The 27,183-nt window shown below is 38.8% G+C and overlaps 1 protein-coding gene across 1 annotated transcript in view; it reads right to left on the bottom strand.

The window, feature by feature from the left end:
* Nucleotides 1–27,183, bottom strand: part of LOC143040768 (ankyrin repeat and SAM domain-containing protein 6-like) — a 696,708-nt gene that overhangs the window by 193,386 nt on the left and 476,139 nt on the right. Inside the window, exon 7 of the mRNA XM_076212184.1 lies at nt 18,387–18,623. Coding sequence (XP_076068299.1) covers nt 18,387–18,623 — 237 coding nt within the window. The remainder of the gene's footprint in view (nt 1–18,386; nt 18,624–27,183) is intronic.

The following is a 27,183-nucleotide window of genomic DNA, read 5'->3' on the forward strand; positions in this document are numbered from 1 at the left end:
CTTTAGTTACTTTAAGGTATTCCTTTCTTAAATTCATAATCTCTTTAATTCCATGAATTCTTTATCCTATGAATTTCTATTAAAAATCATATCCCTTTCCATGTCTATGATTCCACTAAAATTTCTTCTCTTGTACTTACCAAATCCAGAAAAGGGATCGTGATTATTTTGCTTCAAAAGACGTCTTGGTGTTTCAAGGCCTCTGTTTACATTAAGTTTCAGTTTAGCAACTCCAGAGGGCTCTGTGTTTGTGTCAATGTTCGACTCAAACTCATTGCCATTTTCTCTTGCTCCACCTTGGTTACCTTCCATTTTTTCTCACTAGACAATATTACCACTTCTCTAGTTCATTTGGAGCAACCACAAGTGCTTGCTCTCCCACTCAATACAACCCAGGCCTCCTGCTCTCCTTGCACTATTGAAAATTTTCGTCTTATTTGGTAGCCTACAAAGCACTAGTTGACACCACAGTGCCTCTTAAATTTGTGTATGGTTTTTGCACACACTATTGTTTTATCCAGTTTGTTCTAGATGTCCACCACTCTGTGTGGATTTTTTTGTTTTGTTTTTTTCAGGTCTCTTCTTTAACTATCCTTAAAGGTCCTGGTGCCACAGCAACTTCGTCGTGGGACCACCCCCAACCCCAAGAGTTGGAGGTCAAACAGCAGCAAACATCCCTGGCCACTGGTGCTACACAGGTTGCACCTATCCCCAGGAGGGCCTTTGGTCGCCTGTGTGAGTACCACATTCCTTTCACAACATACACTGTTACATTTTTTCTGCACTAAGGAGTGTTTTTCTGGTGTTCACCCCTCTTCTTCTACTATTAGCCAGAGATGAAGAGAGCAATCCTGGGCCCACCACAACATACACATGCCCCACATGCTCCAAACCCATCACTTCAAGCAGACAAAGGGCTCAGTTCAATGCAACATATACAAAAACTGGGCCAACTTCACTTGTACAACACTTGCAAACACAAACGAATACACAAACACTTGGACATGTTCTACCTGCCCTCCAATAACCTCATTTCCATCTTCCCAACCACATCTTGCCCACACCCAGTCTCCCCCACCCTTGTCCTCAATCAATCCTCCCCACCTTTGTCCCCAATCACACCTTTCCCTCCCTCTAACCCAGATCCTATACTTTCCCCCATCAACACCCCAACCCCAGAAGCAACATACAACACATAAAGAACACAAAACATCAACATATTACAACACAACATCAATGGCATCAACACAAAAAAAACATAAAATTGAATACTTCCTCAAACAACACATCATACACAGTGCCACCATACAAGAAACAAAACTAAGGCACTCACACACAACACCAACATTTCACAACTTCACAACAATTAGACAAGACCGGACCAACAGCAATGGCGGTGGACTCATCACCCTGGTCCACCAATCCATCTGTTTCGTGGACACAAGCACTACAATCAAAATCCTCCTCTGTACCACAGATAACACCACAGAAATTCAATCTATCCTAATCCGTACAGGTGACAAATCAACACTGACAATAGATAATATATACATTCCCCCCCAATCATCTCCCACAGTTCCAAACACCTTCAGGCCTCAACTCAATCAACTAGCCACAATCCCAAACCTTATCATGGGTGGTGACTTCAACGCCAAGTCATCGGCCTGGTGTGTCGACAACCCAGACACAGACAGAGGGCTTGATATGCAGACTCAACTTGACTCACTGACCATCATGAACAACACACATAATCATACACATATCCCACACCAAGCCCTCTACACCCCCTCCTCTCCTGATATCACCTTCTGTTCCCCCTGCCTAACCCCAACAACTTCATGGAGAGTGGTCAGATCCCTTGGATCTGACCACCTTCCAATCATCACCACCAAAACAAGATGCACCCCAGTTGGCCACAGACACACATACACCAATTACAAGAGAGCAAACTGGGAAGCTTTTACTGAAGAGACAGAACAACATTTTGAGACACTTAACAGTACACCAATCACAAACATAAACAATGCTGTACACACTTTTAATACAATCATACAAAATGCAGACAAGAGATATATCCCTAGAGGCAACAGAAAATCACACAACCCCAGTTTCACACCAGACATCCAAGGCCTCATCAGACGAGATAAATTAAACACAATACCTCCACACCTATCCCTCAAAACATAGCAGACCAAATACAAACACTAAACACAGAGATTACCAAAAAAATACACGAGAACAAAAAACACAAAATTGGCAAAAGTTTGTCAATACACTTGATCACAAAACAAACCCCTGCAAATTGTACAAAACACTCAACAGCATTACACTATCCAACAGTATCACAACATGCTCTCATGCAGCAATAACCACAACAGTAGATAATTTACCCTCAAACACACTCATAAATCATTTTGCACAGACAAGTCATCTCACTTCTCACCCTGATGACCAATGCACCATTCAATGTAAGAAAGACTTTCTCATAGACTCAGACTATACACCCTTTATAGACAGTCGGACAAAACACATAATACATAACCTCAAGCACTCATCTGCCTGTGGCCCTGACAACATAAGTAACATCCACCTAAAACACATTGGACCACAAAGTATACATGCACTCACAAACATTGCAAACTACAGCTATTCACACAACACTATACCTGATGTAAGGAGGCATGGGAAAATAATCACAATTCCAAAACCCAATAAAGACCCAACAATCCCAACATCATACCGCCCATTCACACTTCTCTGCACCACCTCTAAAGTCACTGAACCCCTCATACTTCAACTCATCACACCACATAATCCCCTTGCTGAATCACAACACGGTTTTAGGCCACTACACTCCACAAACACTCTTCTAATAAACCTCACACAAAGAATATTAGATGGCATCAACTCAGAAAGGCCCCATCACAGAACACTTCTTATAAAAGCTTTTGATGCTATCCCCCACCACAAACTAACAAACAAAATGTATAACACAAACATGCACAATAACACCAAAAGATGGCTGGCCAATTATCTGGAAGGCAGAAATGCTTATGCTTTGTAGAATGGCCGATCATCACACATCAGAAACATTAAGAATGGAGTACCACAGGGCTCTGTTCTATCCCCCACACTCTTTAATCTATACATGCATGATATATCCACACTAGACACCTTAGAAATACAAATCTCTTCCTACGCAGACGACAGAAATAATACAGCCATACCTTGATAAACACAACACATGGTTTATTACAGACTCAAAATAGCCCCAGCCAAATCTACAGTAACACTTCTCACCAACTGGACAAAAGAACACAAATACATTCCTCAACTCTATATCAACAACACTCTAATACCACGTACACACACCCCAAAAATTCTTGGTGTAACATACAATACATCCATGTCATTTAAACAACACATCACAAACATAAAGAAAAAATGCACACCTATACTCAATGCACTTAACCCCTTCCATACGGTGCCGCACACGTAGGCGTCGTGGGGAGCGAGTGTATTCGCGAGGCTGCCATATCGGCGTCTTGATTATATTTATTGTAGTCGCCCCTCCATAATGACATACTTTCTAATTCTTTTGTAATCGCATTTTCTATGGTTATCAAAATTCACGGGTGAAGAGAGAACGATCGATATAAGCGGTGACTATATTTTATGATGCGAGTATTATTACGACACGTCGTACGGCTGGCATTGGCTGCTGCCACCGAGATCCAAGTCCATGACGCCTACGTGTGCGGCACCGTATGGAAGGGGTTAAGGGGGTACGCGACACCTGGAGGTCATTTTCTAAAATATTTAGAGTAAAGAGCTGAAACTTCTCAGGTAAATAGGTATCCATATTGCCTACATTTTAGGTGAAGCAGAATGATGTATGTACACATGTACACATGTACGTATACCAGTAGCAACATTTAAAAGTGCACAGCACCATAATACGTGGACCAATTTGTTTTATATTTTGGCTATGATTAGTCAGTAGGCACACCTAGGGCCGGTCATTGAGTAATTGAACAATTTCCTTTATACTTTTACATACAGGCATTTCAATTTTAATGGCTGGCAAAAATCGTGAAAAATAAAAATTATTTGCTCGTTTCCATTATTACTCCGAACTCTTTCATCCTATTCAAAATATTCGAACGATCAGCCCTAGCAGTTACTAAAAGTAATATTCCCTGTAAGTTTCATCTAAATCTGATGTATATTAGATTTTTTATGATTAAAAAAAAAGTAGAAAAATATCGAACGGAGATATGGCAACTTGAAATATGAATATATCTGTAACTTGCTTATAGTTTCACCAATTTGACTGATTTTTTCATGGCTTAATTCTTATTATATAATAAGTACAGTAAAAATTATCAACATATTTTAATTATAAGTACTTTAAATACTGAAAAACTAAAGTATAAGTATGTCACAGTAGTGACGACGCACAGACGACAACATCATATAATTTGCTTTTTTGCACCTTTGGCGGTTTCTTCATATGAAACCTCTCTGCTGGGGGTCTTCAGGGTATCTAAATCATTGGAAAGAGGTTTATTTTCCAGTAGTGGGCGCCTTCTCTTTCCTCATCAGATTCCCCTCGCCAATCTATGTTGGTAGGGCACCCCCTCCAGCATCATATGATGTCCCCCTTCTTCTTTCTTCTTCCTGTATAGCCTTGATCTTTTTCCTCTTGCTTTCTTCTTTGGATTTAATCTTCCTCTTTGAATTGTTTAGTCTAATGTTGTCCTTTACCTCTGTCACCGTCACAGAGGTGCAGGTGAGGGCGGTGGTGGAGTGAGAGGTGGTGAGATCTTTAGTCGTCTTTGACTGCTTGCCATCTTTAACTGCTGTTTTTTGTCATTGTGAAGTCCTTTTGTTCTTTTTGCTACCCATGATGACTGTACTAAAGAGTAATATGTACTAGCTAAAGTAATAGATTGCAATGAGAGCTCATGAGACATGCGTACTTCCCTTTTCAGAGCTAGCCGGGAACTAACGCTTAGTTTCGCACAAAGTTGGCAAAATATTCTCCCTCCACCTTCCTCCCTTCCCCTCCACAATTGTATTGGCCGTTGATACACTGGGCGAGTGTAAATTCAATCAAATTTCAACGTTATTCGCTGCGCCTGAAGGTCCTAAGTGGCACGCCTCCCTCTAGTGTGGGTTGCGCCTTTAAATCTGTCCCTTTAAACCTCACCCAGGACCTTTAAATTGCGTGCGGCTGGAAAATTACTCTTTCATCCACCCTATCTCCCAGCTCCCTTTCCACCCCTGTTCTCCTCCTCACTTCCTCATTTCTCACTTTATCTAGCATAGTAACCCCCATCATACTTCTCAGACACTTCATCTCAAACACATTCAAATTCCTTCTCTCTTCCTCTCTCATGTTCCATGTTTCTGCTCCATACAGTGCTGTTGGCACAATCACTCCTTCATACAGTCTCCTCTTAGCATCCATTCCCAGATTCCTATTCCTCATTACACTTTTTACTCCACCAAGGCATTTACTTGCTTCTCTCAATCTACATTCTACCTCCACCTTCACTCCACCCTTTCCTGCCACATTTGCACCCAAATATCTAAAACTATCCACTTCCTCCAGTTGCTCTCCCTTAATGCTCACTACCAGATTTCTGCCACTTTCACCCCTTGTACATCTTATCACCTTACTTTTACCCACATTTATCTTTAGCTTTCTTCTATCACACTCTCCCAAACTCTGTCACCAGCTTCCTCAATCCCTCCTCCGATCCTGCCACAAGCGCAGTGTCGTCCGCAAACAACAGCTGGCTCACCTCCCACTTTTCTCAATTTTCCTTAACCATCTCCAATCCCTGACCCACTACCCTTGCATTCACCTCTCGCACCACCCCATCCATGTATAAGTTGAACAGCCAGGGTGACATAACGCATCCTTGACGAAGTCCCACCTTTACCTCAAACCACTCACTCTCCCCATTTCTAATCCTGACACAAGCTCTGCTACTCTCATAAAAACTCTTGACAGCTCCCAGAAGCTTTCCTCCTATCCCGTATATCCGCATAACCTCCCACAGTGCCTTTCTGTCTACCCTGTCGTAAGCCTTTTCCAGATCCATAAAGGCCCAGAAAACATCCTTCCCCTTACCTATAGCTTTCTCACATATCTGTCTTACCACAAAAACCTGAACTACACTACCTCTACCTGTCCTAAACCCACACTGTTCCTCACCAATTACTCCCTCTGTTCCTATCCTAATCCTCTCAATCAAGATCCTCCCATAAGCCTTCCCAACTACACTTAACAAGCTAATCCCTCTGAAACTACTACATTCACACTTGTCCCCCTTTCCCTTGTAAAGTGGAACTATACACGCACTCCTCCAGTCCTCTGGAACTCTACCTTCTCTCCAGCAAACATTAAATAACCTCACCAACCAGTCCATCATCACTATACCTCCTTTTTTAAGACATTCTGCATGGCATCCATCCATACCAGGTGCCTTACCTGCCTTCATCATCCTGACTGCTGCCTTCACTTCATCCTTCCTTATTTCTCCTCCATTTTCCTCACTCATCACTCTCATTTTCTTAGCATTTCCCACTGCAGCTATCTTTCCCTCCCTATCCTCCTTCATATTAAGGAACTCCCTAAAATATTCTGCCCATCTTCCCCTTACTGCCCTCTCCTCCATTACGTCTCATATGACTCCCTCGTCCTACTTTGTAACCAATCTGTGAAAGCTCACTTCTTCTCTTCTACAACCTTCTTCATTTCCTCATCCCACCATTCACTACCCTTCCTTCTATTTCCTCCTGACCTTCTTGTTCCACACACCATCCTTGCACACTTTGTGACTCCCTCCTTGAACCATCCCCATTCCTCCTCCACACCTACCTCCACTTTATCCTTCACTCCCTCCCACTCCTCCTTCAGCTTCTTCTTGTACTCCTTCTCCTTTTCCTCTTCATTTAGAGAGTTCACTCTAAGCACCTCCCTACCTTTTGTCCCTTTCCTCTTCCTCCATCTGTCCTCCACTCTCAACTTACCTTCCACCAGAAAATGATCTGATATTCCCCCACCCTCTCCCCTTAGCACATGTACATCTCTAACTCTTCCTATCATAATCCTATTTACCACTACATAGTCCATTAAAGCTCTATCTACCACCTTTCCTTCCACCACCCTCTCCCATGTGTACTTATGCTTGACTTTCTTCCGAAACACTGTATTTGCTATCATCAACTCTCTTTCTAGACACATTTCCACCATTAACTCTCCACTTACAAGCACAATAGCAAAAATATATGAAAAAGTTATCAAAAGCAAATAGACTTAATATCTGGAAGAAAATAATATATTGAATCCAACACAATTTGGGTTTAGACAAGGAAGATCATGTGCCACTAACTTGATATTCTTCTACTCAAGACTAATAGAAATAATACAAAAAAGGGATGGATGGGCAGATTGTGTTTTCCTAGATCTACAAAAAGCATTTCATAAAGTACCACACAAAAAGCTATTAAGAACAATTGAATCAATAGGTGGTGTTCAAGGAAAGTTGTTGGAATGGATGGAAGATTTCTTGAACGGGAGAAAAATGAGGGTAGTACTTACGGACAAATACTCGACCTGGGAAGTAATGAAAAGTGGAGTCCCACAAGGTTTGATATTGGCTCTGACTATGTTTGCCATATATATAAACAACATGGATGAAAGTGTGGGATGTTATGTGAACTTCTTTGCAGATGATGCAAAACTATTAAAGAAAGCAAGTACAGAGGAAGACTGTGAATCACTACAGAAAGACCTGGATAAAGTCTGGGAATGGAGTCAAAAGTGGGAAGTGAACTTCAACATAAAGAAATGTAGTATAATGGAGTTTGGAAAAAGTAAAAATAGAATATCGGGGCAATATAAAATTGGTACAAAGCAAGTTAAAAAAGATAGCTCAGAAAGGGACTTGGGAGTAATTATCAGCAAAGACATGTCACCAGATAAGCATATCAACAAAATAGTTGGAGAAACATTCAATTTACTAAGATCAATGAAAGTGGCCTTTAACTACTTGGAAGAAGAATTGGTAAGGAAAATATTAGTTACATTGATAAGACCAAGATTGGAAAATGCTGTGACACTATGGACACCCAGTACTAAAAAGAATATAAAGAAATTAGAAAGAATACAAAGAGCAATGACAAAGATTGCACCAATACTCTCCAAATTGACATACAAACAAATATTGTTCAAATTGGAACTACCATCCTTGGAACAAAAAAGAGAAAATGAGATCTACTGAGCATTTACAGAATTATGAAAGGGATGGAAGTTATAGACAGAGATGAATTATTAAAGTGGGACAAGAGAAAAACAAGAAGACATGAAAAGAAACTCAAAAAGGATAGTTGTAGAAGAGATTTGAAAAAGAATAGCTTCCCACACAGAGTGGTGGATATCTGGAATAAATTGGATGAGGCGACAGTATGTGCAAATACTATACAGGAATTTAAGAACAAACTTGATGCTGAAAGATACAAAGATGGGTCACGAGCATTGCTCCCTTCCCACATAATACAACTAGGTAAAATATATTCTCCTTTTAGCATTCATACCCAAATGTCTATTTCTCATTACACTTTTTAATCCCCCAAGACATTTACTTGCTTCTCTCAATCTACATTCTACTTCCACTTCCACTGCCCCAAGTATCTAAAGCTATCCACTTCCTCCAGTCTCTCACTTGCAATTTGTTGCCTTCCTCTCCCCTTGTACATTTCATCACCTTTTTCCCACATTTATATTCAACTTTTCTTTTGCACATCTTCCCAAACTCTGCCACTAACTTCCTTAATATCTTTTGATCCTGCTACAAGCACAGTATTGTCAGTAAACAACTAATTTATTTCCCATTTTTCTCCATTTTCTTTAACCATTTCCAATCCCTGGCCCATTACCCTTGCATTTACCTCTCACACCACCCCATTATGTGGTTCTTCTCAGGTGTGGGAGGATTTTTTTCTGTGGTGTTTATGTCTGGTGGCTGCTGTGAGTACTGAGTGTGGCAGTCTACCCTGAAGGGATAAGATGTCAAGATGGAGTGCAGTAAGGAGTGGAGTTCCACAGGGTTCAGTGCTTGCACCAAAAATGTTTCTTGTTTATGTCAATGACATGGTATAACAAGTTATGTCAACATGTTTACTGATGATGCAAAAATCATGACAAGAGTGAAAAACAAGGTGGACAGTAGATATCTGCAAAAAGATCTAGACACTTTTTGCTTGGAGCCATGAATGGGAAATGAAGTTCAATACCAAAAAATACAAAGTACTGAAAATGAGCAATAGTGACAAAAGACAATCATTGAACCATTACAAAATCAACAGAGGAGAAAGATTTAGGAGTGTTGATAAAAGACAACCTGTCACCTGACAGACATATCTGCAGGATTGTGGGAGAGACATACAGATTGCTGCAGAAGATCAAAGTGGCTTTTCACTGTAAGGATGAAGAGATAATGAAAAAAACTTTCAGAAACTTTTATCTGTCCAAGACAGATATGCATCAGTGGTAGGGTCTCCAGGCAGAGTGAAGGATATATGCAAGATTGAGAGAATACAAAAGGTCCAAACTGGTCCCTACCCTAGCAGAACAATCATATGAGGAAAGACTAAAAGCTCTGGGTCTGCCAACTTTGAAAGATTGAAGAAAAAGAGGTGATATGATTACAGTATTCAGGTCACTAAAGGGGGCAGATTGGACTGACAGAAGAGATCTAATTAAGAATGGGAGGGCTTTAAGAGGTCTTGGGAGCAAATTAAGAAAGCCCACATGTCTAAAGGGTGTGAAGAAATACAGTTTTCCATATAGAATCATAAATACTTGGAATAGCTTAGCAGGTGATACAGCCCAAGATCAAACAATACATTAATTTAAATCTGTGATAATTGGAAATGAAGTATATGGATTAAGTTTGAACTGTACAAAAATTTGAGGCTAGGCATGATAAACTGAAGAGTAGGAGACAGGATCCAATGAGCATTGCTCCTTTCCTGTAAAATACAATTAGGTAAATATATGCTGCAGATAATTTAACAACCCCTTCAAGGTAGACCACCACACTCAATACTCCAGCAGCAGCCATTAGACATAAGCACCACAGAAAAAAATCATCCCACACCTGAGAAGAACCACACTGGCACACCTGTATTCAGGACACCATCCAGCATTAAAAAAGTATCAACACAGAATAGGTCTGGCCACAGATTTAAACTGCCCTAGATGCAGCCACCACACAGAGGACACAGAATACCTCATAATACAATGCCCTGACAGCAGCATAACATGTCCTCCCTAAGTGACTTATGGTCCCACACAGAAGCTGTTCCTGGATACCTAAAGGACACAGGTCTTCTGCAAGAGAGACCTGGGGCAACAGATTGATTGAACTCAATATCTAAAGTACATACTGGTAAATAATTTCTCTGAAAATTTTATTATCCAGTGTTTAATAATTATTAAACACTGGATAATAATACTATCTGGCCTCAGAAAAACCAGACATAATGGGAATAGTGGAAACTAAATTAAAGTGTGCTCCACCACCCAACACTGGGACAAGGTTTATACAATTGTTGGACAATGAATAGAAAGGATAAACAGGGTGGCAGAGTATTAATTTTGACTAATAAAAATTTAAATGCAACAAAAATAACTGAAGGAGAATATAATGTAGAATCAATTACGATATAAGTTGAAAGCAAATACATGAAGAGTAGAAAATTTGTAGTGGTGTATGTGCCCCCCAAATCACAGTCCTGGACAGAAAGTGATCATTCCAAAATATTAGAAGATACAAAATATGAATTAACTAATATACTGAAGGACAGGAAATATAGTAATTATGGGTGACTTTAATTCAAAAGAAATATGTTGGTTGATTTATGAAATTTTTGGCTCGAAGGCCAAGCGCCGGAGCCGGTAGGCCAAGAAATATGTTGGGAGGAAATGATAGTGAAGGGTGGAGAGGAACTCTAGGGCAACGTCCTGCTCAACATGACCATTGAATACACAATGACTTAGTGGATAAAGGAAAATACCAGATACAGAGGTAGTGAAGAACCATCAAGGCTGGATTTAATACTTACGACAAAAAATTAAATTATTGACAAAATTTATTACAAAACTCCAATAAGATAGACTGACCATGCACTAATAGAATCTGAGTTGAAAGAGCAAATGGATCAAAACAGAAATGATAAACATAGAATAGGAAGACTAATGTACAACAAAAACAAATTTTGAGAAACTCAAAAAATTCTTCTGCAACACGAACTGGGAAAAATTCCTAAATGAAGAAACAGGGATGGAAGAGAAATGGAATATATCAAAAGAAATTTAAAATGAGGGAGTGAATAAATACATACCACAACAAAAAAAGGAAAGAACATATGTTGCAGACTTCATGTTGAAGTCAGTACATATTATTTAAGTTGATGGTAGCTGGATGTGGCTTTCGAGAGGCGTGGATGGCGAAAGTTGATGGAAACGAAACTCAAACCAGCTGGGGCCTTCTCTTTTTCATTTGGTGTAGAGAATGTAAGTCTAGCTCTCACAGAGAGCCCAAGTGTATATATACATGGTCTCTTGGCAAGGTTACCAACGAGATATTTATATACAAATGCTGTTTACCGGCATGATTGAACTTTATACGGGTTAAAGAACATGATACAAAAAGGAAAAGGAGATGATACATTTGAGGTGCAATATTTTACAATGTGTCCTAGTTTGGACAATAGAAAGGGATTAAAAAGGGTATTTATTTGGAAGTGGAAATATTCTTGTTTGATTTTGTCAGGTTGGTGTTCCACATCTGGTGCAATGAGAGGTCAATGCCCTGCTCCGAACAATAGGGCTTGACCGCGGGATGTGACCCTTGTCGTGGTGTGAGATCAACGAGTACCACTTGACTCTGTAGCGTGGTGCACGGAGATGCATCGCAATAATGCATATGTGCGAGAGCCGATAGACGTGTAGAGGCGGTAGATGAAGATAGGTAGATTTCGGTAGTAGATTACGCTGTCTAGGAGGTCTAGTCATTCAACATGGCTCAGCATTCGCTACCAGTGTCCATCCTCGAGTGTCCATCCTCGTGACACATTGTCTTCAGAATGTCCACATCGAACTTGGCATACAAATTTGTAAGGAGGAGACAGAAAAGGGAGGTGTGCCTAGGTAAAGGTGGTGACCTTCCCTGAATGGCAATGGTGATCTGCACAGACAGAAAGGAGATACTTGGCTATGGCATGATATAGTTGAGAAATACATGATATATATAATGGTTTGAAACTAGATGTCTGAATTTTGGGGCCAAGCGAGACTTACACAATTCTATTTCGGAGTGGTAGAGGTGTTTGTATCTAGTGTCTCGTTCGTGTCTGGTGGTTGTGCAAGAGGGAGAAGGTATATTCTCCATGTCAAGACCTCTGGGAGCTGGTTTGATATTATCTAAGTGTAGGATAGCTTCTGTGAGTTCTCATAGGTTGAGAGCTTTAATCTTATTATGCAGTAGTATTTCGATGACATGGAAAAGACCAAGGAATTTGGGAGAGGGTTTTGATGTGGGTTGGTGGTTGGTGTTGTATACAATGTCACCTACAGAAACATTACAATCCCTAGAGTGAGCGTTTTTCAATCTAATCATATCCACTTTTGAGAGTCAGTGACTCATGTACTCTCTTGAAAAGAGTGTTGAAATTAGTCAGAGTGACTTTGACATAGTTGTTTAAATCATACACGAGGGGGGGGTTCTGACATGAGGTCGTATGGCATTTTCTTCTCCGACCCGAACAAAACATAGTGGGGTGATTCTGGGCTTGATCTATTGATTACACTGTTTATGCAGGCTTGTATCATAGGTATGTGTTCATCCCAAGATGAGTGTATGTCTGTGGCAAGGTGTCTTAGTGTGTTGAGGATCTTCCAATTTTGACATTCAACGAGTCCATTTGAGCTGGGGTGGTATGGTGTGGTGTTACATTTGGTAATGTTGAAATGTTGGCAGATATTGGTGAGAATGTCATTACTGAATTCAGTGCCGTTGTCCGAGATGAGTGTTTTTGGTGTGGTGTAGGGGCAGATGACATTGTTGATGATGGTCTGAGCTACACTTTTGGCTGTCTTGTCCGCTAAAGGAGAGAGGATGCAGAAACGAGAAATGGTCGATGCATACGAAGAGGTACTGGTTTCCATTTGAAGTGAGTGGTAGTTTGAGTAAGTCAATGGCAATGGTTTCAAAGGGTCTAGAAGGTGTTGGGTAATTATGTATTGGTACCTGACCGCTAATGTGACCTTTATGAGCTATACATGAGTGACATGCATCTATGTGTGTATGTCTGTTTGCATGGTGGGCCAAAAGTATGTCAATCTGGCTTGTGATAAGCATTTTTCTTTTCCGCAATGTCCTGCTAGAGGAGAGTTGTGAAGAATGTGAAGTACTTCCAGAACAAGTTCCTTAGGAACTACCAATTGAGTAACTGGGCGGTTTGGTTCGTTTTTGTTTGTGAGTAGTGTGGTGTGGTAGAGAACCTGGTCTATGATCGAGTAATTGTTTATATTGGGAGGAAAGTTGTCTGTATTTGTAGTGTCACCGGAGTTGAGATACTGAATGATTCTTCTCCATAGGGGGTCTGTTGCTTGAGCGGCAATGATGCGTTCTCGCATAATGTCAAGTGGCTCTGTTTCTTGATGTATGGTTGCTACGTGTCTACTAAGGGCGTTGGCTACCATATTTGCATGGCCCTGGATGTAGTGGAATGTAGGCATGAATTCCTGAATGGTGAGGAACCATCTGGCTAGTTTTCCAGTGAGGTTCTTGTCTTTGAAATGGTGGAGAATGGGTTGATGGTCTGTGTGTACATGTATTTCATATCCAAGTATGATGTCTTTGAAGTGCTTGAGGGCATATATGAAGGCAAGAGCTTCGATCTCAGTGACAAAGTAGTTTTGTTCGTGCTTGTTTAATGCGCGGCAAGCGTATGCTATTGGTCTAAATTTTGAGTCATGTTGTTGCATCAATACTGCACTGAGTCCTTTGTATGAAGCATCTGTACATAGTGTGAAAGGTTTTGAGAAGTTTGGGAATGCCAGGACAGGGACTGTTGTGAGTGCTTGTTTTAGGATGTGGAAAGCTGTATTGTGTTCAGGCATCCAGTTAAAGGGAGTATCCTTTTAGAGAAGGGCTATTAATGGGGCTGCCATGTGAGCATAGCCTTTGATGAAGCATCTATAGAAGCCTGATAACCCTAAAAATTACTTTATGTGTTCAGCAGAGGTAGGGGGTGGAAAATCTAGTATAGCTTTGACTTTGTCCTGAGAAGTGATGACACCTTGAGAGTTTATGACGTATCCTAGGAAGCGTATTTCCTTTTTGAGGAAGGAACACTTGAGTTTGAGACCTGTCGCAGCTAACCTTGAGAGGACAGTTTGAAGTGTGGAAAGGTGTTTTGTGAGTGACCTTGGGGCAATGATGATGTCGTCCAAGTAAATAAAAGCTGTCGTTCCTATGAGTCCTTCTAGGACTTTATACATGAGTCTGGTGAAGACTGAGGGAGTAGAGACGAGTCCCATGGCCAACCTTTTGAAGTGTTAGTGGCCCATGTTGGTACTAAAGGCCATTAGTGGTTTTGAGTCATCATCAAGAGGTATTTGGAAATACCCTGACATAAGGTTGAGAGTTGAGAAAACAGTGTTGTGTTCACCTATGGAGTAGAGAGCGTCTTGCAAATGAGGTATCGGGTATCTTTCAGGAATAGTGAGTTTATGAGTTTATTGAGCTCACATAAGTCTACAACAGGGCAGAAAGAGCCATTGTGCTTTGGAACAATGAAGAGAGGGAAATTCCAAGGGGATAGACTGGGTTCTATAATGTCTTGGGCAAGCATGTCTGCAATGATGTTGTCAACAATGTTTTGTTTACTATGTGGCAGACGGTATGCTGGTATGTACCGTGGTTGTGCATGCTGTTGAAGTGGTATGTGATGTTCTATTATGTCTGTGAGACCTAGTGGTTCACCTGGGAGTGCAATGGCATGCCTGTACATGTTCATGAGCGTAAGGAGATCTGTTTGCGCTTCTGGGAAGTCAACGTTGTTTGTGTGATCTGCTTGGATGGGTTCCTGCGTGTTCTGTTCTCCGATGTTGATAGTGCATACGTGTTGTATGCTGTCTTGCTCGATTACATGTACTGGTGCAGGATAAATGGTAAAATCACAAATGTTTGTGCCTTTGTTAAGGTGAAGAGGTGCATTTGTATTGCTCGCCACTAAAATTGTTGTATGTGCTTTGTGTGATGTGTTTGTTATGGTGGATAAGAGAGAAACACCAGATACGCAGCAAGTGTCCACAATGCAGAGGACATTGGAGTTGGGAGCTTGAAAGACACGAACTGTGAGCTTTGTGTACTCATGAGGATACAATGTTTTGTGAGATCAACGAGTACCACTTGACTCTGTAGCATGGTGCATAGAGATGCACCGCAATAATGCATATGTACGAGAGCCGATAGACGTGTAGAGGCGGTAGATGAAGATAGGTAGATTTCAGTAATAGATTACGCTGTCTAGGAGGTCTAGTCATTCAACACATACATAAAAAGCTGGTACAACAAAAAATATAGTGAGGCTAAGGATAAAAGAGATAAAGTCTGGAAGAAATGGAAAAAAGATAAGAAAACAAGTAAATGGTTAATGTACATAAACTAAGAAATGATTATATAAAAATATGCAGAGATGAAAAGATAAACTACGAAAAAAAATAATAGAAAATGCAAGGAAGAACCCAAACTATTTTACAGGTATGTAAATGACAAATTGAAGAATAAACAAGAAATAGAAAAGCTGCGCCAAAGTAAATACGAATATACAGAACTGGAAATGGCTGAAATCATGAACAACCACTTCAAATCAGTATTCACAATAGAAAACTCACCTAACTGTGAGGAAATAGAGAGATATCCCCCTTAATGAAAGAAATAATTGTAAGACAAAGGGAAATCAGCAACCAAATCAAAATCCTTGACATCAGAAAATCACATGGTCCAGACAGAATTGCAAATTGGATACTGAAAGAATGCATGGAGGAATTAACAGATAAAATATACAATATAATTAAACTCTCACTTCAAGAAGGAAAGGTTCCAAAGGACTAGAAGAATGCAAACAGTAGCAAAAATTTGCGAAAAGGTTGTCAAAAATAGCTGGGTTAAACATTTGAAAGAAAAAAATATACTGAATCCAAATCAATCTGGATTCAGACAAGGAAGATCATGTACAACAAACTTGATCTGCTTCTACTTGAGATTAATAGACATAATACAAGAGACAGCTGTTTTAAATGGAAAAACTTCTAGATGGAAAAATGTTACAAGTGGAGTTCCTCAGGGTTCCGTTCTTGGGCCACTTCAATTCATAGCATATATAAATGATATAGACCATGAACTAAAATCTACTGTTTCCAAATTTGCTGATGATACAAAACTGTGCGGAGTAGCAAATGATCACTCAAACCAATTAGATATTCAAGAAGATTTAGATCAATTACAGCAATGGTCTGAAAAGTGGCTAATAAAATTTAACACAAGTAAATAAAAGGTAATGCACATAGGTAGAAATAACAGTAAGTACGATTACAAGTTATTTGGAAATTCGTTAACAAAAGTGGATAGTGAAAAAGATCTCGGCGTAATTATCAGTAACGACCTCAAATCATCCAAGCAGTGTATTTCAGCCTCTGAGAAAGCAAATAAGATTCTAGGACTGATTGCGCGATCTTTTGATTTCAAAAGTCCATCACTCATTAACAAGCTATATAAATCGTTAGTTCGTCCACATTTGGAATATGCTGTTTCCGTATGGTCACCAAATCTCATTAAAGACATTGACAGACTGGAAAAAGTACAACAGCGAGCCACAAAACTGATTCCAAATATCAAAAATAAATCATACGAAAATCGACTAAAACACATGAATCTGTTTTCCCTAAAAAAGCGTAGACTCAGAGGTGACTTGATACAGGTCTTTAAAATTCTAAAGGGAATTGACAACATCAAAAGTGACAAAATTTTCACATTGAATGAGAATCAGACAAGAAACAATAGTCTCAAACTGTCCGGAAATAGATTCAATTTAGAAGTAGGTATTAACAACTTTGCCAACCGTGTAGTTAATGAATGGAATAAACTTCCTGCACAGGTAGTGCAATGTAGTTCAGTTCAAAGCTTTAAGAATCATTTAGATAAACACCTAAGGAAGATGCTGTAATGATTATAATTTATTTTATATTATTTGTTTTTGTTTTGTTATCATTTGTCTATCTGATTTTCATTTATTATATGTTAATTTATTATTATTTATTATTTACCTGTTTGTTTATTATTTAACTATACCTATGCATTTATTTATGTATTTTATTTGTTATTTACATTATTATAGTTTTTATTTATTATTTTATTATTATTATTATTATTTTTTTTTTTTTTTTGCATCCGACCTAGATATGGACCAAAAGGTCTCCTGTCGGCATGCTCCGCCTTTGTAATGCTTTGTAATCCTTTGTAAAATAGTCGGAGAAACCTACAATTTATTGAGGTTAATAAAAGTGGCATTTGTCTATTTGGACGAGGAAATGATAAAAAAAAATTAACTACACTAATAAGACCAAAACTCAAATATGCAGCAACACTATGGACACTATGGAAAAGAAACTCAAAAAAGATAATTACAGAAGAGATCTGAAAAAAATATATAGCTTCTCACACAGAGTGATAGATACTTGGAACAAATTAGACAAAGAAACAGTGTGTGCAAACACTATTCAAGATTTTAAGAAGAAACTTGATGCTGAAAGACACAAAGACGGGTCACCATGAGCATAGCTCCCTTCCTGTATAATACAACTAGGTAAATACAATGGTTTTCTGATTGGTTGACTGGCAGACAACTGTGGTGTGATGCTTAAATTAAGTCTCATAACTTAGAATTTTACATGCTCATTAAACAAGCAGTGATGCAAATTTCGTGATATTGTATGTATAGATTCTCATTAATAAGATACTTATTAAATGAGACCCACCTGTACTTACATATCTAAAATATTAAACTCCCTCAAACTTCGCATTTCACAGACATTTAACATACCATCATTACCAAAGAAATAGACATAAAACTTGTTCAACCATCTCTCCCAACTCATTACATTCAAAATACCAACACTAATTTTTCAGCTCACACAAAAAAATAATTAAATAAATAAATAAATAAAATAAAAAAAGGAAAAGAGGAAGAAAGGGACAAATATAATACTAAAGAATCTTCTTGGATAAGAAATTAATTACCTGTTAGAAACACGATTCCACCACTGTTTGAGGCTGTGCTTGGATGGCACTTCAGTGTGGCAGGCTGAGCTAATAATTTCTTTTTGTTGCAAATGCACTACATCTTCCTCCATCAAAAGTTTCAGAATATCTACATCAAGCATTTCTCCTGCAAAGTCACCAGCAGTATAACCCTTTGGTGTTGCAATGTTAATTTCAGCTCCACAGTGAATAAGAAACTTGGCCATATCAGTTTGTCTGAAAAATAGAAACACTTCACATTACAAAGAACCAATGATGTGGAGACCACAGATTGTATCACCAGTTGGTGTTGATAATAAATATAGCAATCAATTACAGTGGCCAACTAAGAATTTGTTCCAACAAAAAAGACACTTGTTATCCATATATTTTTATATTCAAGGAAGGCATTTCTGTAAGACCACAGATTAGGGAACTTAAGCGAAATCACAAGTTCAATTAAATGTTTACTGATGCTGAAAAAGCTTACAACTTGGCTATCATTCAAGAAAATTTGCAAAGACTTTTTGGGGAATCACAGATCAGAAAATCACTAGGACATTGTTGTTATGGCGAGATAATTCCCAAACAAACATTGTTTTTCTTAGCTTTAATCTTCACCATGTTTACATGTGCCCACCATGGCTCAAAATCATAAGTACTGGTATCTCTATGCCAGGCGTCAGTGGGCAGTAACAAAACATAAACAGTTAAGTATTATGAAAGAGAATCAGAACACAATATAACTTAGGATCAAACTCTAAGTAGTAAATGAAACACAAACATGAATCCTTACATCCCTTTTTCCTTAATTTTGTATGACATAACCAATTAGGGTGCCACACAATACAGCACTACAAATCAAGGCAATCTGGAGGCTTTATAAGTCTACCAGATTTGGTTCTATTCTCAGGTTCCCTGATAGGAGATTTAACCAGAGAATTGTTAATGTGAAAATTGTCTTTAGCCGGGTCATCAGGAAAATTAACATCAGTGTTAGGAATATCACATGAAGGTTTGTTATGAGCATCAGAATGGCAAGACTCATCAACAGAACTATTATCCATTACTACAGGAGTAATAGGCTTCTTAACATTCTGAGCCACAGTGGTTACATATCTTGGCATAATCTGATCAGCATGCCTTCTCCAAAATACATTTCCATGATCCGTTAATTGAATCTTATAATTACGTACACCTAACTCTTCAATTACTTTTCCTGGCAACCATTTCTCTCCCTTTCCATAGTTCCTCACAAACACAGCATCTTCTAACTTATATTTGGATACACCTACAACCTCTTCCTCAATCTTACTTCTCCTCTTCTTTTCCTTTTGAAGGGAGTGCAAAGGTCCCTTAAAAGTTCTACCCATTAACATCTCTGAGGGCGTTTTTCCAGTGGAAGCACTAACAGTTCTTCTCCGATTATATAAAAATCTACATATTCTAAGATGAATATCCCCACTTTCAAATCTACGCAATCCACTTTTAAAGGTTCTCACTGCACGTTCTGCTAACCCATTTGAGGAAGGATTGTATGGTGCTGGCGTCACATGTTTAACACCATTCTTAGACAAAACTTCCTCCATTTCTGCTGAACAAAAATTTGCAGCATTATCTGACACAATTTGGTCAGGTAAGCCAAAATTTGCAAATGTTCTTCGCAACAACTTAATAGTAGCTTTTGAAGAAATGGTTTCAGTAACATGCACATCCATGAATTTGGAAAAAGAATAAACAATTACTAAAAAATATTGTCCATCTATAGGTCCTGCATAGTCAATGTGTAATCTTGACCATGGTATACCCGAATCTGGCCAAGCAAGAGACTGAGATTGGGGCTGCTGGTGATTAGAAATAGAACAAATAGAACAACTTTTGGTAACTTCCAACAGATCTTGCTCCAGCTTAGGCCACCATACCCATTTTCTTGCTTCAGCTTTCATCGCATTTACTCCATTATGACCTAAATGCAAATGATCCAACACTACTTTCCTTAATTCCGACGGAATTACCACTCTATTTCTGAACAACACAATTTCATCATGAAGGCTAAGATAATTTTTGATCTTGGAGTACTCTGACACATTTGGGTTATTTTGCCAACCAAATTTAAGGTTATTTACAACATGTTTAAGAACTGGGTCCTTTCTGGTATACAGTCTGACTTTGTCCAAAACAATATCACTATATGCCATTACCTTGATTAAATTGACATATTCAACAGGTACACTAGATTCATTGTCCGAATCTACTATGGGTAATCTACTTAAAGCATCTGCAACCTGATTTTCTCTGCCTGCTCTGAACACCAGATCAAAGTTAAACTGTGATAACAACAGAGCCCAACGTTGCAATCTGGCATTGGCATGAATTGGAATTTGTTTCTGTTTACTAAATAAACCTAACAATGGTTTGTGATCCGTTTTTACAACAAATTCTCTTCCTAGTAAGAAATATTTCAACTAAACTACTCCATAAACCACCGCAAGAGCCTCTCGATCCAGCTGAGAGTAATTCTTTTCAGCGGAAGATAACTTCTTACTGGCAAAATACACAGTCTGTTCTTCCTTGTTCACAACTTGTTTTAAAACACATCCAACTCCAACTGGGGATGCATCAACCTCTAAGATAAGGGGAGAACAGCCATCAAAATTTGACAAAACTCTTGAGTTACACAATTCTTTCTTAATAGTCAAAAAAGAATTTTCTTCTACCTTAGTCCACTTAAAGATTGCATTTTTCTGTAGAAGATCATACAAAGGAGCAAGAATTGTAGCAAATTGTGGAACAATCCTACAATAATAAGTTACTAAGCCAACAAATGACTTTACTTCTGCCACCGAGGTAGGAGCTGGGGCTTGAGCAATTGCTCTTATTTTACATTCAGAAGGCTTTATACCCTTCCCACTCACATCATATCCTAGATATTCAATTGAATCAGCTTTAAGTACAGATTTACTTCTATTTACCTTGACATTATTTTCTTGAAGTATGCCTAGTACTTTTAAAAGTCTTTCATCATGTTCCTGTTCAGTGGAACCAGTTACAAGAATGTCATCCAAAAATACTGCTACTCCTGGAATTTTACTCATTAACTGAACCATGAAGCGCTGAAAAATAGCAATGTTGAAATGCTACAAGACTTCTATGGTAGGATGGAGTGACTATATAGTACTGCTTTAACGCTTTCACTAAATAACTAAATGATTTTGTATGAGGGAGATCAGGAGCACAGATCTTTCCCAACTCTGCGTACACAACACTTCCAACAGACAATAATAATAAGTTTTTCTTCTTCACTAAATCTTCATCACTGGTGCCAGTTATTCCTATATATTGGAAGTGAGCTTCCAAAAGACTCAGCCATAGGTCTAGTGAAATCCTATCTGGCTCAAATCTGTCAATCTGTCTATCCTTAGACATCTTTTTGTGCAAACACTAAGAATCACTGCCGATGCAAAAGCCGGTGCCTAATCTGAGGCTAATGTATTGTAGACATACTTACAGTCGTGTAATTTCAATGTCCACTTAACCATAGCACTCATTATCCAATTTTTGTCCTCGTCACCACTTGTTATGGCGGGATAATTCCCAAACAAACATTGTTTTTCTTAGCTTTAATCTTCACCATGTTTACATGTGCCCACCATGGCTCAAAATCATAAGTACTGGTATCTCTATGCCAGGCGTCAGTGGGCAGTAACAAAACATAAACAGTTAAGTATTATGAAAGAGAATCAGAACACAATATAACTTAGGATCAAACTCTAAGTAGTAAATGAAACACAAACATGAATCCTTACAATTGTGATAGAACTACTGACTTCATACAAAAACCTAGGGTCCAATATGAGCCTATAAATCCACTTTTTGTACTACTGGGACTTTTTTCCTACAAAGCTTGGTTCAGTGACAAGTACATTTTGAACATGGAAACTTGGTGCCAAGGAAAGTGGGGCCCTTCTATGTTAGCTGATCACTGTTGGACGAATAGAGCCAAAATTCCAATATTATTATATCTAAAAGGTCAGCACATTATTAATATCATCCTAATATGTTTACTAAAAATGTACTGATGTTATCAAATCAAACTGTAGTACATACATACCATACATATACCAAGGGCTTTTTCTCCCTTACAAGGGAGGTAACCAAAGACAAAAGGCATAATTCCACTCCCACCCATTTCATCCCCACACACTCCACTTCCATTCACAACCCCTCCCTCTCTCCCTCTCATCTTGGCTCCTGGATGATGGGTTATCCCTTCATCTCACCCATTACCCTGGGTCAGAATCAAGACACAGCACATCCACAGCAAGGCTGGTTCATATAATTGGCAACCTTCTCTCTATACCCTCAAGCAGAAAAGAGAAGAGAGGGATAAATCCCTTTGAGCTGCATCAAAATATCATTAATACATAACCACTCCATCCCCCACCCACTTCCATGCATCACATCATCCATATACAACCATTCTCCATTCCCCCCTATCTTCTGTCTTCTACCTTCCTTCCTCAACAGACACCCCCCTCTTGCTCAATGCCCCTTTTACCCCCATCCATCCACTTCATCCTTGGTCACCCTCTCATTTCCACTCCTCCCACCTCTACCTTCCACATTTCTTTTACTAATCTTTCTTCACTCATTCTTTCCATACCATCCCAATACTCTTTCATCAACCCTATCTCCCATCTCCTTTTCTACCCCCACTCTCCTCCTCATCTCTTCATTTCTAACTCTATCCAGCCTGGGAGCCACTACCATACTTCTCAGACATTTCATCTCATACACATTTAAATTCTTCCTTTCTGATGTTCCATGTTTCTGCCCCATACAGTGCTGTTGGCACAATCAATCTTTCATACAATCTCCTCTTAGCATCCATTTCCAAATGTCTATTTCTCATTACATTTTTTAATCCCCAAGGCATTTACTTACTTTTTTCAATCTACATTCTACCTCCACCTCCAGTCCTCCCTTTCCCCGCCCCCAAGTATCTAAAGTTATCCACCTCCTCCAGTCTCTCCCTTAATAATCACTTCCAACTTGCTACCATCCTTTCCCCTTGTATATCTCATCACCCTACTTTTACCCACATTTACCTTCAACTTCCTCCTCTTGCACACCTTCCCAACTCCATCACCAGCACTCTTAATCCCTCCTCTGATCCTGCTACAAGTGCAGTGTCGTCAGTAAACAACAACTGGCTTATCTCCAACTTTTTTCCATTTTCTTTAACCATCTCCAATCCATGGCCCTTGCATTTAGAACTCAAACCACCCCATCCATATACACATTGAACAGCCATGACAACATGACACATCCCTGGCAAAGTCCCACATTTATTCAAACCACTCATTCTCTCCATTTCTAATTCTAACACAGGCTCTACTATAATAAAAACTCTTGACTGCTCTTAACAGCTTTCATCCTACCCCATATATCTGCAAAACCTCCTTCAGTGCCTTCCTGTCAACCCTGTCAAAAGCCTTTTCCAAACCCATAAAGGCCCAAAAACCATCCTTACCATTTGCTAAAGCTTTCTAATATATGTCTTACAACAAAAATCTGATCCATGCAATCCCTTCCTTTCCTAAACTCACCTTGTTCCCCACCAATTACTCCCTCTATTCCCTTCCTAATCCTCTCAATTCAAACCCTCCCAAAAGTCTTCCCAACTACACTCAACAAACTGATCCCTCTGAAACTACTAAAATATTACTGTAGTATAAGATAATTATGTCTTTTGAGCTTCCTTCCATGTTTTCTTGTGTTTCTCTTATCCCAATATAGCAAGTATCAAAGATTTTTACACTTCTCATATTTCTGTAGATGGTGAACAAGTCACTTTTGTCTTCTTTGCTCTAGAGTTGGTAGTTCTAGTTTTGACAATCTTTCTTCATATGACAGTTTTGATTGTGTTAGGGCCATCTTTGTAGTTGCTCTCTGGATTCTCTCAATCTTCCTTATATTCTTTCTAGTACTAGGTGACCATAATGTCGCTGCATACTCCAATTTAGGCCTTATCAGTGTGATTAGTATTTTCTTTACCATTTTTTCATCCAAGTAAAAGCCACTTTTATTGATCTTCGCAAGTTATAGGTTTCAGCGACAATTTTGTTTATATGTTTGTCAGGGGACATATCTATTGTGATGATCATCCCCCAGGTCTTTTTCAGATACCATTTTCTTTATTTCCTTTTCACCAATTTTATAATGTCCTGATATCCTTTTCTCTACCTTTTCCAAATTCTATTATGCTATATTTCTTAATGTTGAAATCCACTTCCCATTTCTGACTCCATTCCCATACCTTGTTCAAATCTCTGTAGAGTCACAATCTATTTCAGTACTCAATTTCTTTAACAATTTTGCATCCTCTGAAAAGAAGCTCATGTAACATTCCACACCTTCATTCATGTTATTCACATAAATACCAAACATTATTGGAGACAATACTGATCCTTGTGGAACTCCATTAATTACTTCTTCCCAAGTAGAGCTCTTATCTCTGAGCACTGCCATAATTTTTCTTCCATGTATTTAGTCCTCCATCTATTTCAATAGTTGACCTTGTATCCCTCCTATGGTTTCCAGTTTTCTAGTTTTCTTAATAGTTTTTTGTGAGGGACTTTATCAAAAGCTTTTGGTGGATCTAGGAATGCACAATCAGCCCATCCATCCTTTCTTTCATTATATCTAGTAGCCTTGATTAAAAACAGATTAAATTTGTGGTACATGATCTTCCCTGTCTAAATCCGAAATGTCTTGGATTTAGTGTATTCTCCTCCTGTTGTTTTATCCATCTACTTTTTATAACTTTTTCACAAATTTTAGCAACCATGCTTGTAAAGGAAATCAATCTGTAATTTCTTGGGTCTTCCTTTATAAATTAGTACAGTATCATCATTTTTCCAGTCTTCTGGTATTCTTCTTTCATTGAGTGAGCAATTTATTATTTTCTATATTTTGTCTCTTAGTTCTTCTTTACATTCTTTAACTGTCCAATTTGCTACTCCATTTGGGCCATGCGATTTCCTGACATTAAGGTTCATTATTTGATCCATTATTTCTTTCTGTTACTATTATTTCCCTCATAAGGGGGGGGATTTAATTTCTCTCCCTTCATCCCGATGTTGTATTTTTTCTCTAGTGAAAACTGACTTGAAGTGTTTGCTCATGGTTTCAGTTATTTCTGTATCTTCTGTGTATTCTGCACCTGTGGTAAATTGAGATTAATTGTCTTATTATTATTTTTATATACATGAAAATGGTGTTAAAGAATTGTATACTGGTGCTGTAGATTCCATATATATGTGATTCTCATATGTTTTATACTTTGTAATAGGTTTAGATCCTATACAGCACTTTTAGTCGTGTGTATCTAATTGAATCCTATGTAGACATCTTTTGTTTTTGTTAAGTTACTGATACGAAGACGTTCTAGACGTCGCTTGTTTGTTTACATCCGCTTGCAATTAAAACTCAAGAAGCAAGACTCCGTTTTTCAACTTTCCTCACCGACACACTGCTACAGTGGCAACGAGGATTTATGGATTTAGTGAGCCAAAGGACTGATTTCAGTTTTAGAAGACAGAAATAGCTGCCTTTCCCACTGATGGTGGAGAAATCGAAGGATGAAGATATACTCACCCATTCACCCCATCGGAACCGTCCTGGCCACTCTGGATTCGTAAATAGCCTTTGTGTAGCAGGCTACGAATCAATTGTTTCAATAGGAAACTGGATTTAATACAAGTAGAATTACAATGGCAAATAACTCAGGTAAGATTGACTGTTTTGACCCCAATAAGATTAAGTGGGAGATATGGCTTAGTATGCTGCAAGCTCATTTTGCATACAATGGAGTCACTGATGATAACAAGAAGAAAAATTCTTTATTAGTATCATTAGGAAGTGAAACGTACAGCACGCTAGCTTCGCTCACTTCACCTAATTTGCCACATGAGAAAGACTATAATGATTTAGTGAAGCTTTTAGAAGCACATTACAAGGTTAAACCGAGCTATCATCGGAGTTTGATTAAATCTCAAAACAGAAAGAAAAAATCTGTTGAAAGTTTAAGAGACTTGTATGCAGACTTGAAAAGTCTAGCCAAAGATTGCAACTTTGGGACCTTATTCGACGCCCGAGTGAGAGACCAACTGTTTATGGCTATTGAAACTGAAGTATATTTCCCGAACTTAGTTGCAGAGAATTTGGATTTACAAACTATGTCTTCAACGGACACCTTAGAGAAAATTTTAAATTTGGAAAAAGCTTTCGTTGGAGAAAAGCTCCCGACCACTGAAGTGAGGAAAGTGGGGATTAGTTCTGAATATTCTAATAGTCAGAAAAAAGAAAGTTGCAAACATTGCGGGTATCCACATAAAAGTGAGAACTGTAGGTTTAAGCACCTAACTTGTTCAGTTTGTAACACGAGAGGACACCTAAAACGAGTGTGCCGTTTTGATAAGACTGTGTCTGGTAAGCCACACAGTGCCCAGAAAGGATCTTTTGGAAAATTTACCAACAAGAAGACGTTTGGAAAAAAGAAAACTATGGTTTTCGAGGGAATTTCTCAGGAAGAGAGAGATACTGGTAGTGATGATAACCAATTGTTACATTTAGTGGATCGACCTAGCCTTCCAGAAGTGGTTAGTGTTGACATTTCTCATGAACCTATACACAGTGTTGTAGGTAAGGTTTTGCCAGTGAGAAACAAGGTTGATATAAATATTGAAGGTCATAATGTGCCGTATGAAATTGACTGTGGTGCCAGTGTGTCGAC

This window comes from Oratosquilla oratoria, chromosome 29, assembly GCF_046742065.1.
Source record: "Oratosquilla oratoria isolate Oo_2021 chromosome 29, ASM4674206v1, whole genome shotgun sequence".
In the NCBI taxonomy this organism is placed as follows: Eukaryota; Metazoa; Arthropoda; class Malacostraca; order Stomatopoda; family Squillidae; genus Oratosquilla; species Oratosquilla oratoria.